At 46.4% G+C, this 13,507-nt stretch overlaps 4 protein-coding genes across 4 annotated transcripts; 3 read left to right on the top strand and 1 right to left on the bottom strand.

Moving 5' to 3' along the window:
• Positions 1–3,953: 3,953 nt before the first annotated feature.
• Positions 3,954–6,127, bottom strand: GGS25DRAFT_505218 (uncharacterized protein). Its single transcript, XM_049262201.1, has 3 exons — positions 5,877–6,127; positions 4,514–5,804; positions 3,954–4,442 (listed from the first exon to the last, which is right to left on the bottom strand). The coding sequence occupies exons 2-3, from the start codon at positions 5,658–5,660 to the stop codon at positions 4,255–4,257; spliced, it is 1,335 nt and encodes a 444-aa protein (XP_049114261.1). The 5' UTR covers positions 5,661–5,804; positions 5,877–6,127; the 3' UTR covers positions 3,954–4,254.
• Positions 6,128–6,131: 4 nt separating this feature from the next.
• Positions 6,132–9,643, top strand: GGS25DRAFT_505216 (phosphatidylinositol 3-kinase). The gene is made up of 4 exons (XM_049262200.1): positions 6,132–6,389; positions 6,445–6,531; positions 6,600–6,701; positions 6,761–9,643. The coding sequence occupies exons 1-4, from the start codon at positions 6,331–6,333 to the stop codon at positions 9,270–9,272; spliced, it is 2,760 nt and encodes a 919-aa protein (XP_049114260.1). The 5' UTR covers positions 6,132–6,330; the 3' UTR covers positions 9,273–9,643.
• Positions 9,644–12,020: 2,377 nt separating this feature from the next.
• Positions 12,021–13,468, top strand: GGS25DRAFT_505215 (uncharacterized protein; the record flags this gene model as incomplete). Its single annotated transcript, XM_049262199.1, has 3 exons — positions 12,021–12,384; positions 12,541–13,231; positions 13,282–13,468. Coding segments are annotated over exons 1-2 (473 nt in total), but the record flags the coding sequence as incomplete, so codon positions are not given.
• GGS25DRAFT_431422 (uncharacterized protein) lies at positions 12,943–13,507 on the top strand. Its single transcript, XM_049258661.1, has one exon. The coding sequence runs from the start codon at positions 13,087–13,089 to the stop codon at positions 13,471–13,473; it is 387 nt and encodes a 128-aa protein (XP_049114258.1). The 5' UTR covers positions 12,943–13,086; the 3' UTR covers positions 13,474–13,507.

The following is a 13,507-nucleotide window of genomic DNA, read 5'->3' as shown; positions in this document are numbered from 1 at the left end:
CAGGCGTTGGTCCATGAATCTCTGACCCAAGGCTGAGGAGTTTTTGAATCCCATCAGGGCTACGTTTGATACCTCGAGACCTCTCGGAGAGATAATGCTTTCGTCTCATTGTTTTCAAGGCCTTTTATCTGCGTGAATCCTCGTGCGCACATCCCGGCCTGAAAGCGTTCGAGATTGCCGTTTGACAGGAACTTCTTTAGTACTCATTTGGAATCGATCAAGTGGCCGTGTTTGGCTTCATCTGGGCCCGGAAACTTAGATGGAACACTGCAAGTTTAGTGATTCAAAGATGATTGAGCTGATGAATCCCTTTACCTACGGATTGAAGCAGTCTGGGGCCGCCACTGTAGATAAGGGAATCAAACTCATCCTTCTCAGGACCCATTAAGCTTCTATCGAAGACAGTGTGCTCGTCAATTCCGTGTTCATCGGTAAAATGGAGCTTTGCAGCGTTCTGCATCAGTAGAGGGTGTGGATGCCATTCGTCGCTGTCACCGTCGACGAGGACATGACCCGGCTTTGGGCGGCGTCGCGACCAGGGGTCTATGCCCGTCTTAGATCAAAAGAGATGATTTCAGACTGGAGGTCCGAGAAGATCTGGCTATATAATCTGAGCTTAGCGGCTTTTCATAAATTTACTCAAGTAAACCTAATCTGCCATGGCTGGATTTTCCTTTTTGGAATTTGGTAGTGTACATATACAGTTGTGGCTGATGAGCTGTCTTATGTGTAGCGGTTGACACGGAAATAGGTACGAGAGTGAGGGATATATTTGGGTGCTGTTCTCGCTGCGGACGAGGTAGCTATTGGCTGTGGTCGTGGATGGGTAATTGGCGAGCAAGGAGGAAAAGAATCGATCAGCTCGAGGGGACGAGGGATTTATATTTCTGTGAACAAGGGTAGATTTGGGTCTAGTCCTAGTCAAGTTGGGAGATTTATAGCAGGAGCTTGCCATGATAAGAGACTGAGAGAAGGCACTCTCAGGCTTTCAAACAGTTGGAAGTGGCGTAGGTGATAGTGATAGTCGTTTATTAGTGATGTGTAGAGGTTCGGGTAGGAGCGTTGAATAATTAAGATTCGATGGTATTAGATAGTAGGTAACTGTAAATGACAGAAGATCGAAAGAGGTACGTGGGGATATCGATGGTTGTAACCGAAGGGTGGGTGGGTAGGTAGGAAGGCTCGAGTAAGGGTGATGAATCGTTGGAGGCAAGTCGATGGTTTCTACCCTATCCTTCGGAGGATTAGATTATGGGATTTGAGACACAGAAGAAGAGTCTTGAAAAGAAACTTCTTCGTCTCATTGTTCTACCGAAATCTATTGTACATTCATCAATCATCCATCTAATGCAAACGGCGCCCAACGCCGTATGAAAAGTCCAGAATATGGACAACTGATAGGACGAGTATGTTAGTAGAGAAGACTATAGAGTGAGGAATTCAAGAGAAGGAGGTAGGCAGGTAGGTACTATGTAGGAGGGTACGATGCTTACTATGACAATGCGTCACAGCCGCGACCCTACCCATCTCCAACATTGAAACAGGATTAAGGATTAGGGAAACTTAAAAAAACACAACAGGATGCGCGGAAACTGCAAACAGGTATGTTAGTAAAGGAAATAATATTAAAGTAGATGACTCAACCTTGAACTTACCAAAACAATGCCATAAAACACCGTAATGCAGGAAAACAAGAGAACAGGAAGGTAGGGCATGGAAACCGAGCAAGGAGCGGAGCAAGGAGATCGGGTTGCTCTTCCATCTGCATGCAATAGAAGAAGGCCAAGGCCAAGGGAGCAAGAGGAAGCCACTAACGACGCGACCCGAACCTCTTTATTCTGGGGTAGCTCTCACTTGACCTTGACCTCCGATGAAGCAGCATCTGCTGCTTCAAATATTGCAGGTCGTTCTTGTCGAGCTGCTCTCCCTCTCCCTCTCCCTCCTTTCCTTCCTGCGGAAACATCGATGGCGACGGCGAAGGCGATGGCAACGGGCCTTTGCGCTCCTTTTGGAGCTTCGTCACTATGGCGAGTGGCTGCAGGTGCTCGTTAACACGAGCCGCGCGATCTTGCGCCTTCGGGCTCTTGGAGGAGGCAGCGAACACGTCGTCGTCGTTGTGCGCTCGCTCTAAGCCCAGGTTGGGAGTCTGCGCCTGGAACTGCGCTTCCGGGCGAGCGTTGTCGGCCGCGTCCGCCGGGGTCTCCGCAGCCTGCTGCTGAGACGGGCTTGTTGGTAGCGGGATTTGCTGGGCCCAGAGCAAGTGCTGCAACTGCGCGTTCTGTTGCTGCAGTCCTTGGATGGCCAGGTTCACCTGGCTTTTCACGCCGCTGACCGTTTGCTCGAGGTCGGCGATTCGCTTCTCTCCTTCCAGCCGTAGGCTGTTGTTTTCTTCTTCCAGCGCCTTGATACGCTGGATTGTCTCTTTTCGCAGGTTGTCGTTTTCCTGCTCTAGCTGAGTAATGCGCTGCAGCGCGTCTTTTTGCAGGATGTCGTTTTCCTGCTCTAGCTCGGTAATGCGCTGGTTCGCGTCTTCTCGCAGGGTATCGTTTTTCTGCTCTAATTGGGTGATACGCTCGGCTGCGTGTTGCTCCAAGCTGGTCTTGTCTTGGAGCAACGCCATATAGGCCTGCTCTAGCTCTCCATATGAGAGCTGGCCATTCGACGACATGGTAAAGTCCATTTTGTCGACGTCGTAGGAAGAGTAAGAGGTTAGAGGAGAGGCCAACATGTCGACCGGTATGGGGGAAAGAGGCGGGGAGGTCATCTCGACGTCGAAGTCGACGTCGACATAGTCGTCCATGTCCATGTCCACGTCCGAGTCGTCCATATCCATGGTGTCAGGAACGGCCGCCATGTGATATGCCGCGGGGGACGAGAAGTTGTAGGCTCCCATAGAGAAGGGAGCCGCGAAGGAGCGGAAAGGGTCAAACATATTGGTGGGTTTATGATCAGGAGTAGGATCAGAAGCCGGAACGGAAGAACGGGGGGTAGGTGCGGAGGTGATGGTCTTAGTGAGAGAGGAAGAGGAAGAAGAGGAGGAGGAAGGATACTGGATTACCAGATTAATGGGTTGAGTCACGACTCTCGCCATGGTCACGATTTAGGTCGACTTTGGCTAGGTAGATGGTGTTGGTAGTTGTGAGGTGGTGGGGGCTTGGAGTGTGTTGGAAGGTCTGCGAAACTGAAACGAATGTTAGTATTTAAACGCCTGAAAGTATGTAAAATATGAAGAATGATTGAATGTAAAGAAATGAAAATGAAACATATCAGTTGAGTGTAGACACGAGTGAGGGTAGAGAAGGATTAGTTGTAGGGAAAGCTTGGGGTGGATGATTGAGAGTGAGAATGAATAGTTCAAGGTACAGATGGGTGATTGAAAAATACAACAGAGAGAATTTACAGCAGGGAATGGATGACTGAAATCCAAGACGAAGGATTAAAAGTCCAGATGGGTAATTGAAATATTTATAAAAATTGACTTACTTGAAGACTGGTTATTGAATGGTAGGTATCTTCGATTCAAACTTGGTAGCTTGGTTCGACGTTGAAATTGCTGGCTGTCAGTTCAGTGAATCTGATTGCTGGTAATTTCGAAAATGAACTCGTGCTGTAGGAAGAAAAAAAAACAAGGGAGTGTGTGTGTGAAGAGAGCGAAGGAAAGATAAAATTTTAAATACTGATCAGAATCAGTCAAAATCAGACTACCTGTGGGAAAGCATCCTCAGGTTCAAAATAGGTGAAGTGGACTAAGGGGTTAAGGGTGAAAAAATTGATAGGAAATTGACGGTTGTACCTTTTCCCCTCCCCGATAACGAAGGTGGTGATGGAACCTACCCAGGTAGATACAAGTCCAATAGGACAACCTTAGGAGAGACAAGGAAAATACGTTGGAATAAACGTTGTACGGTTATGATGATGCCACTATTTACGACCGTCGACAGGCCAACAAATATACTGGGTTGAAATTATAGCATTGATCTCATAGCGTTATAGTATACCGACCTACTTGGGCTATCAGCTCAGAGGTTGTTTATAGTACAAGTTAGAGAATCTCCCACAGAATCTCCTACACCTTTCCCATACTTAACATTATAGCAGTAGGCTGACCGCCTATCAAATCATTGACCAAAAGGCATGTACAACTTGGACTCGTCTATCGTTCGAGGTCGTTACCATGTGTGAACCGAAATCCGGGACACGTAGCTAGAGGTTTACGTAGTAGTGTCTAAAAGCCGTGAGTCAAATCAATACTACCTAGTTATACCAGCCCCGAGATCCGGGCCCTTGGTGACTTTGCTCTTGGCGGTGCTCGATGAGAGGATCTTTGATTTGAAAAGCGTCGACTATATCACGCCACATCTTCATGTCGATGGAGAACACGGCTTGCTGCCTCTGAGCACGATGCTTGGAGACATGCATTTCATCCTCCTCGCGTAATGGATCTAGATTGAGGACAAGGTTAGCAATAAACAAAAATTGATGGTCGTCAGGTATATAGTGAGGATCAGCTTACATAGAGCTGGCAAGTTTTTGTGGTCAAAGTTGATCCCAACTTGGCCCTCTCGTATTAGAAAGCTGACGTAGAACATATTCTCTACCGTTTGACCGAAAGATCGTGGATTCACGACGAACTTCATCAGATCAATGCCGCCAGTATCTTTCAAACCGTGGCGTTCCATCAAAATCGCAGCCTCGTCATCATCAGCTCCGTGATCAACCGCGTCTTCCACAACCCGTTGAGCCTGCTCTTGCACCTGTTTCAATCTTGAGAAAATCTTGGCGCATATCGCGGTCAAATCGTTGTTCTCGGTTCTTTGTACTGCCTCGGCGTCCAGGATCTCTGGTCTTGTTTCTTGTAGATTATCAGGCCTAAAGGGTGCACTGCGCTTGACAATCTTCCGTTTCTTCGCTTCGGCGGAAAGAGGGCCGAGGAGAAATCCGGGTGTGGCTGGACGTCGAATATGGGGAAGACAGGCGAACCGGCCGAGATGCTCCCAGTTGAACACATCACCTTCATCACCAATGCCATCCTCATCTTCACCTTCATCGGCGAGGGACCTTCGGCCTGGTCTCCTGCGATGCTGTTGTGTAGAGGTAAGCTCTGGGGCATCGTCTTGGGCAATGCCGGAGCCTAGTCTCATGTAGGTAATGCATTTCGAGACAAACTCATCGACGTCAATTCCTTGGGCAATGTTTCCTGAAGTGAGACGAACGGTCTTCCGGTATGATGCGTCGGCTGTGCTCACGAGAAGTTTTGAGTCGATGACAGCTTCTGTAGGCTGCTTCACGTTGGACTGGTAAGAATTTGCCTTGCGTACAGTTTCGTGCAAACCAATTGAATCAGGCTTCATGTACTCATCATAGTTGTCATGAAGGTCATGTATGGCACCTCGAAGTGAACGCTGCAAGTTGCGTTTCTCCTCCATAGATTGGAGTGGATCAAAATCTTCTCCGCCAAGCGCAGCTTCACCGTCGGGCTCATGTGTGCGACGCCGTGAAGTAGCGCGTTCCGTGCCATTGGTGCCATTGGTGCCATTACGCTTTCTCTTGTGAGCATTCTCGGGGGCTTTCCCTTTATCTCTGATAACCAATGAATTGTGGCGATCATCTGAATCTGTGATAGAGCCGGATGACTCTGGCGTGGGTGACATTGAAGACATGGCCGACAGGAGGGTCGAGAACAGTATACTAAGTATTGATGTCTCCCTTTATTTAGCCTTTAGTAGATAGGAGAATTTAAGACCACCTAACCTTAGTTGTGTGCCTTGATAGGTGAATCTTGATATTCGATGTGGTCCACGATCCTGCAGCGCGTTAGTCGCGTTTTGACGTGACGGGGGATAAATTGATAAGCTAGTTAGGAAGTCGATGCTTACTAAGTTACTCTTCTGGCCCCTAGTATGAGAATTCCAAGGTTATTGCGTTTAGAGTGTAAGTTATGTATGGAAATTTCAATAAAAAATGAACGAAACATGCGAAATATTTGCCTGATTGGCAAATACATACTGTACTACCTAGTACCTGCACATGTGCAGTGGACCAGTGGTTACATGTAGCTACCAGTCAGTACGTAGATAAGTGGGGGAATGACCTCTTATCTAATCTACATATCCATAGCTTATAAAGTTCCAAGTTATGACGAGCGAGAGCACATGCGATTCAATCAACGATGTTCTTATTCTTGCGATTCTTGCGATTCTTCTTGCCAACATCGTGAATTCTGCGAATCTTATAAACATAGTAACAGTACATTCTCTAATCCAACAATAATAATTTAATACCAACTCCAGAATTTCCCGGACCGTGCTGTCATGAAAAACACGTTTTACGATGGAACCCTTTTCTTTTGGTACTTCACAGTCGCTTGACCTCGAAGTCAGCATACGCATGTGAGGCTTGTTGCCGTTGTTGGTTATCGGCGCTTGACTGACAAAATATGTGTAGAATTAATCTAGAGGGCGAAGAAACACCTCATCTGTATTCTACCCTGCTTAAAAGGCCTGACCTCAGACATGTTGGCTCCAACTTGGCGTTTGTCATCTCCCAATCTTGTGTTTTCTTCACAGCTTCTGTTTCTAACATGAAGCCTCCATCTTTAGTCCCTATTCCGACCTATACGTTACCGTTCAGGCCTGGGCTGGCTCGAAGCCCTTGACCGTTCCAGTCCAGACATCATATAAAGCATTCCGGAATGAGAGGAGGTACGATTTGCTGCCTAGCTTTGGCCACACAGTCTAACTTGATGGCTGACCTGCTTTAGATGGAACGAATGGCTTACCGTACCGATAAAATATAAATCTCTCTCCGTGAACTCCTACCTCGCTATAACCATATGGGATCTGTCGCCAACTGGTGGGAAACAAGCTCAAGGCCACGCTATACCCTTTGGAGGGACCACCCTACCGCTTTTTGACCATGATAATCAACTGCAAAAGGGTAGGCAGAAATGCCAAGTCCATCGACACAAGCAGGCAGATGGAAATGATAACACAACTACACCGTCAAGTGTCGCTAAGAAAAGAGGGGGCTCTAAGAAAGAGGATAATGTCGTTGTGGATAGAGAAGCCGAAGAACTCGAACGCCTAGAGAAATTATTCAAGAAACACGAGTTGGGTGAGATACCCCGGGTGGAATGGCTCGACCAACTCGTGTACCGTGGGACCGAGAAACGTGGCTTGAAAGCAGCAAAGAACTCTGTCAAATCACTTCAACGCCAGTCGGCACTGAACGGCAATGCGGAGGCAGACGGCCAGCAGACTAAAGCGACAGATTCAGAAGCTGAGGATCCGCCGAGGCCTGGCCCGTCCAAGTTCGTGCTCAATGTCGAGCTACCTCGTTTTGACTTTCCAGTGGTATTCGCAGATCACGAATATCAACCGCCACCGGTCTCATCCTTCCAGCACTCTTCGGCCTCCCAGTCGAATATTATCATGAAACCCCCTCCTGAAGTGGCCTATGGTCCTGGAATCAATGGCCCTGACAATGCAGGAAACAGCATGGGCGGTCGGATTGTCCGGATATATGACCCTGAAATTGATCAGAAGGACAATCCAGTGGAAAGCAAACACAGACGCCTAGTCAGGAGTCAACATCGTCATGGAATACTAGATAAAGATTTGAGGCCCAACTCTAAAGTCCGCGATGAGTTGAATCTTATCATGTCATATTCTCCGATTCATGTCTTGACCCCAGAGGAGAAGGATCTCGTCTGGAAGTTCCGTTACCACTTGACTAAAGACAAACGGGCCTTGACCAAGTTCGTCAAATCTGTCAACTGGCAGGATCAGAGTGAGTCTAGACAGGCTATTCTGGTTATTAGTAAATGGACAGACATTGATGTCGACGATGCGCTTGAGCTACTCGGCCCTACTTTCGACAACCGAGCTGTGCGAGCGTATGCTGTAGATCGGTTGAGGAAGTCTGACGATGACGAGTTGCTGCTTTACTTACTGCAGCTCGTACAAGCTCTGAAGTTCGAGCATATCTCTGCCGATTCCAACCAGGCAACCGTTCAAGCGTCCTCGCTGGCTAGCTTTTTGATTTCGCGGGCTGTTCAAAACTTTACCCTCGGAAATTACTTCTACTGGTATCTTGGGGTTGAATACGATGACAAGAGTAATGAACAGGGCGAGGAGATTCGCACCATGTACGCCAAGGTTCAGTATGACTTTATGAAGGAGTTGGAGGATCGCCCTGGCGGTCGTGAGACGAGAGTTACTATTAGAAGGCAAGCTGAGCTTATCACGGTTTTATCCAAGATTTCGGCCGAAATCCAATCGTCAAACGAGTCGGTAGCTCGAAAGGCTGAGAAGGTCAAATCATTCCTAGCAGATCCCAAGAATGAGGTACTATCTATCGACCCTCCCATACCTATGCCTCTGGACCCATCCATCTTGGTGATTGGAGTTATCCCAGAGGAGACACGAGTGTTTAAGTCGTCTCTGTCTCCAATCATGGTCACATTCAAAACAGCATCAAGTAGCAAGTACCCTATCCTCTTCAAGACAGGTGACGACCTGCGTCAAGACCAGCTTGTTATTCAGATCATCACTCTCATGGATCAATTGCTCCAGAAAGAAAACCTGGACCTTAAATTGTCACCATACAAGATCCTCGCCACTGGCACAACTGCTGGTGCTTCTCAGTTCATTCCTTCCCAGACTTTTGCTGCCATTGCGTACAAATACCGCAACAATCCTGCGCTTGCCTACCTCAAGCAGCATAATCCAGACGAGCGGGCATACTTGGGAGTGCGCAAGGAAACGCTCGATACATTTGTCAAGTCATGTGCAGGATACTGCGTCATTACTTACATCCTTGGAGTTGGTGATCGACATCTCGATAATCTTCTTCTCACACCGGATGGTCATTTCTTTCATGCTGACTTTGGGTTCATCCTTGGTCGGGACCCTAAGCCTTTTGCACCAGCCGTTAAACTCAGCAAGGAGATGGCTGATGCAATGGGCGGAGCAAATCCTCCCAGTGAACAATATCTACAGTTCAAGCAATACTGTTTCCTCGCATTCGCGGCGTTACGAAAGTCATCGAACCTCATCTTGAACTTGTTCAGTCTCATGGTGCATGCCAATATTCCTGACATTAAGATCGAGCCGGACAAGGCGGTCTTCAAAGTCAAGGAACGCTTTCACCTAGAGTTGAACGAGGAAGATGCAATCCGACATCTAGACGGAATTATGGAGGATAGTCTTAATGGCATCATGCCTGTGGTCATAGATAGACTGCATGATTGGGTCCAGGCGTTTAGACCTTGAAGAAGCTTGGCTGTACGAGTATTAAGATGGCGTTTCGTGGCTGTTTATGAATTTATGTGGTTGTTAGTTAACTAAACTCAGGACAGCGGCTAGGAGGGCATTGGCAAACGGCGCAGATAACCTTAGACGTTACATGGAGGAATCGGAGACGGATCTCAAATGAGGCTGTCTCTTATTAATATAAGATACCCTAGCGCACAAACAGCTGCATATGCAAGCCTGTTATGAACTAAACAAAATCAAAATCAAAATCAAAATCAAAAAGAAATACATAACCACGGCACTGCACTGACTGCAGATGGTACATGCATCTTATGTGCATACTACACTGCATAGGTACTTTGTATATGGCTTGCTGCAGCCACAGCGGGAGAGCCACCCGTTTGCGCAAGGCACATTGCGTCGATAGTGTCTTAGCTGCAGCTGGTGTTGAATATGGCCTGAGTTTATGTACATATGTAGCACATACACTACCTAGACTCTAGTACTACTAGTAGTATCGTACACTATATGTAGTGGCAGTAGTGCTACTACCATCATAGTGCTATGTATGTAGACTATAATGGCTAGACAGATCGTGTAACGCATATACCGTGTTGATGTCGATTCTAGAACTTCAAATGTTCTCATTAGTTGCGTCCACCGTAGTTATGTGTAGGTAGGTACATTACTCACTGAAGATCTCGTGGTCACGGTGGTGCATGTGGGTTTAGAGTCATGTCTTGGCATTCCCATTTCCCATCGTGAGCTACATACATCATAGGCAACTACCTAGTATTGTGGTACCTGATGTCCCTCCCCCTTTTCTTCTTGCTCGCATATGCCACTCATGTCGTTGATGTACATATCAGACTAGTTACTTACTTACATACTTATGCTTGTAACTACATAGTGGCATGTTAGGGAATAGTTGGCATACAAGTGCCTCGTATAACATTGATGCAGCCATTTTACAAGTCAGATATATATGTACACGTTGCTCCCATAGATTGGTCATGTTTTGTTTCTTTTTTTCCATTACGAAGTAACTAACTAGACCACATGTATGAACAGTAAGGGAGTAGGTATCCGTATCTCCTTACTCGGATATGAGAATATAAACTGCAGACATTGTGCTACATAGATACATATCTACTCATAGTTATTAGATACATAGTTATCAATGATCCAGCACGTTATGTAAGGAGAAGACTACGTGTAAGTCGCACAAGTTTTCCCAAAAGGGTCGGAGTGACTTTTCCTCATTGGGGGCACCTCCACTGTTCCAAGGTTGCTACTACTTGCTAGTCCCATCAAGTCTTCCAAGCTTTCGGTGTTTAAATCCGCATTTCCAAACCTTTTGTAGCGGACATTCAGGGGACCTTGCTCGAAACCCCTAATATTTGGGTCCTGGTATTATTATCAAATTGTTTTATATTTTACTTTGATATATAATAACTACCATATTACATACCATACTATAATTGATATTAGTAGCACCAGACTTGAGTAGTGGTGCCAAGCTTGTTGTTGTTGATATCATATTATCAACATCTACATATGTACCAGACATACTAACCTAACCCAAAAGAAGAAAAAGAAGACACGAAGACGACGACGACGACGACGACGCTAACGACGACTACGAAGAACATATTTGCTCTAGTGTACTTACATAATACATTCATACTCTAATCTGATTAGAGGTACAACACTAGTTACATACAATCGTTGATTGACTTGACTTGACTTACATAAACACTTGACGGAACGGACGGACGGACGGACGTTTGCTTGACTGAAGAGGAGAAGAAGAGGAGACGAGGAGAAGAGGAGAAGAGGAGAGGTATGTAGAAAGTGATCTTGGTCAAAGTTGCATTCCATCTTGCAAATCTTCAAAATTCTCCCGGGTCTTGTTGTGCACGGCCTTAAGCACATCATCTCATTTTAAAACAAAAGATAAAGTACCATTCCAGGCAATTCTTCACCCGCCCCCAGCCACCACCTCTTTTCTCAACGAGACCCTTGATCCTAGCAATCCTAGCAATCCTAGGCAATCCAAGCAATCCCAGCAAAGCAATTCTACAAGTACCATAGTAGTTTATTACTAGCAACTTAGCAACATTGAATACAACAATACATCCAATACATCCAATACATACCCTGGGACCTGGGTACAATACAATACATACCTACAACGATACAACAATTTACAGGCACCTGGACAAGACCTTGACAAGACCGAAGACCTTGACAAGACCGTTGACCTTGACAGACAAGACCTGGACAAGACCTGGACAAGAACTGGAGTCAACTGGACTACACTAGCCTCCTAAAACATTGAACACTTTTGTTTCTCTCATCCTGTTTCCCTCTCTCCACCCCCGAAAACTAGAAACCCACCACGCCACTGACTTGTTTCTCCTTCCTGCCTGCTTTGGTCATTTTCCCTCTCTATCATTTGCTCAGACCTTTGTGGCTGCTTTCCGGTCTTTGCCAATCGCCAATCGTCTTGCGCCGGGATGTTTTGAATATTCAACCCGTTAGAATATACTCTACCTACGCAAAGCAAAAACTTGCATCCTCTTGCTTGTTCATTGAGGACCGATATCGTTTTCTGAGCCGATCCGAACTTTAGGGGCCACTTTCTAGAGCCCCGAGCGTTACGGTTCGTATTATTGGTTTTCATTTTTGTAATTTTTCATAATTTTTTTTTATAATTTTTTGTATCTTTCTCTCCCTCTCTTACCAATCAATCCTTGCGTTATAGAATTTTATATCATCATCTCATCGGCTTGATCCAACTTTTTACCTGACTTAGCCCGTCTAGTTTACTCGCGGCCGATATACCTAGCGACTCGTCATCGATCTCGTCCTTGATCTAATACGTCAACTAACAGCCTCAATCCTTATCATGTCCACCAAAACTTCCAGCAATGGGTCTACGGGTGGTACGGCAGGAAAGCGGTTCGAACTACCGGCACTGGAATTCAAATTTGGATCTCTGACTGACGGAACCGACATTCCACCCCCACTGCCGTCTCCCAAGGAAGAGGTGCCGCCACCGTCCAAGTCCCCGGCTCCGGAAGTAGTCGAGGAGAAGAAGGAAGCAAATGGCGCCGCCAATGGTCATGGTACATCCCCTAAATCCGACTTCACCACCATCCCACCTAATATCGGCATAAAACGTCCGGCAGATGATGGACCCGCGTCACCCGCGTTGTCAAGCCGTGGTAGCCTTAGACGCTTATTGAGCAGAACATTGTTGAACAACGCTTACGATGAACAAGGATCACTTCTTAGTCACAACACCTCTAGTAGGCCCCCGAGTCGGACAGCGAGCGTTCTCGCGGAAGAGAGAAAATCCAAGCGCAGCAGTGGCTGGTTCAAACGGTTAAGGTCGCATGACCCTAAAAGGGAAAGTCTTCACTTTGAAGAAGTGAAGAAACCAACTGGTCCGCCACCACCGATGATTCCAGAACTAAGCGCGCTGGAATCTAAAGTCGATACCCGCCTAGGCGACGACCTATTTAAAGGTATTAAATAGGGGAATCGTCCCGCGGAAGAGAATGAGAAAAAAAGAATGATACCCCATCCACGACCATGCTCTGCTTGCCTACCTGGGTTTGGCATATCATATCATGGACTTCGAATACCTAACTCAAATCTACTGCCATAATTACATTCGCGGCAAAGTAATATTTTATCATTGGAGTGTCGAAACCTCGAAGGGCGAGAGGAGGAAGATTCGCTTTGAGAGAGCAGCTTTTTTTTTTTTTTGGAGGTGGAATATTAGATACCCAGCTCTAACGTGAGCTCATTCAACTGGCAGACTATGTCATACTTTCAATGTTCTTGGACATTTTATTTTTCTTCAATATTTTTTTTCATCTCGCTTTTTTCTTGGATCTTCCTATGCGCCAATGCGCCTTTGCGTATAAGTCCGTGCCATAGTAAGAAGCTTGAGAAAAGGGGGTTTCCTGTATGGTGTGTTAACTCTGTTACCATCCAATTATTTCTTTGGGCATACCTGTTTGCTCGGCTATCTTCGACAAGAGAAAAGGGGGGGAGCGGTCCTAACAAATCGAGCTCTACTGGACCCGGAAGTTGGCAATTCGAGGGAAACGGCAAAGGACGGAAGAAGACTTTGCAGACTGAGTGGGCAAAAAGAAACCGAGACGAAAAAGTCACGGAGCGATTTCGAACATTTTTTTTTTATTAAAAAACAACTAACGGTTTAACATTTTACAGCCATG

Source organism: Hypoxylon fragiforme (assembly GCF_022984875.1).
Source record: "Hypoxylon fragiforme strain CBS 206.31 chromosome Unknown GGS25scaffold_8, whole genome shotgun sequence".
In the NCBI taxonomy this organism is placed as follows: domain Eukaryota; kingdom Fungi; phylum Ascomycota; class Sordariomycetes; order Xylariales; family Hypoxylaceae; genus Hypoxylon; species Hypoxylon fragiforme.
Note: the sequence above shows the minus strand (reverse complement) of the source record. Positions and strands in the feature narration are given on the sequence as shown.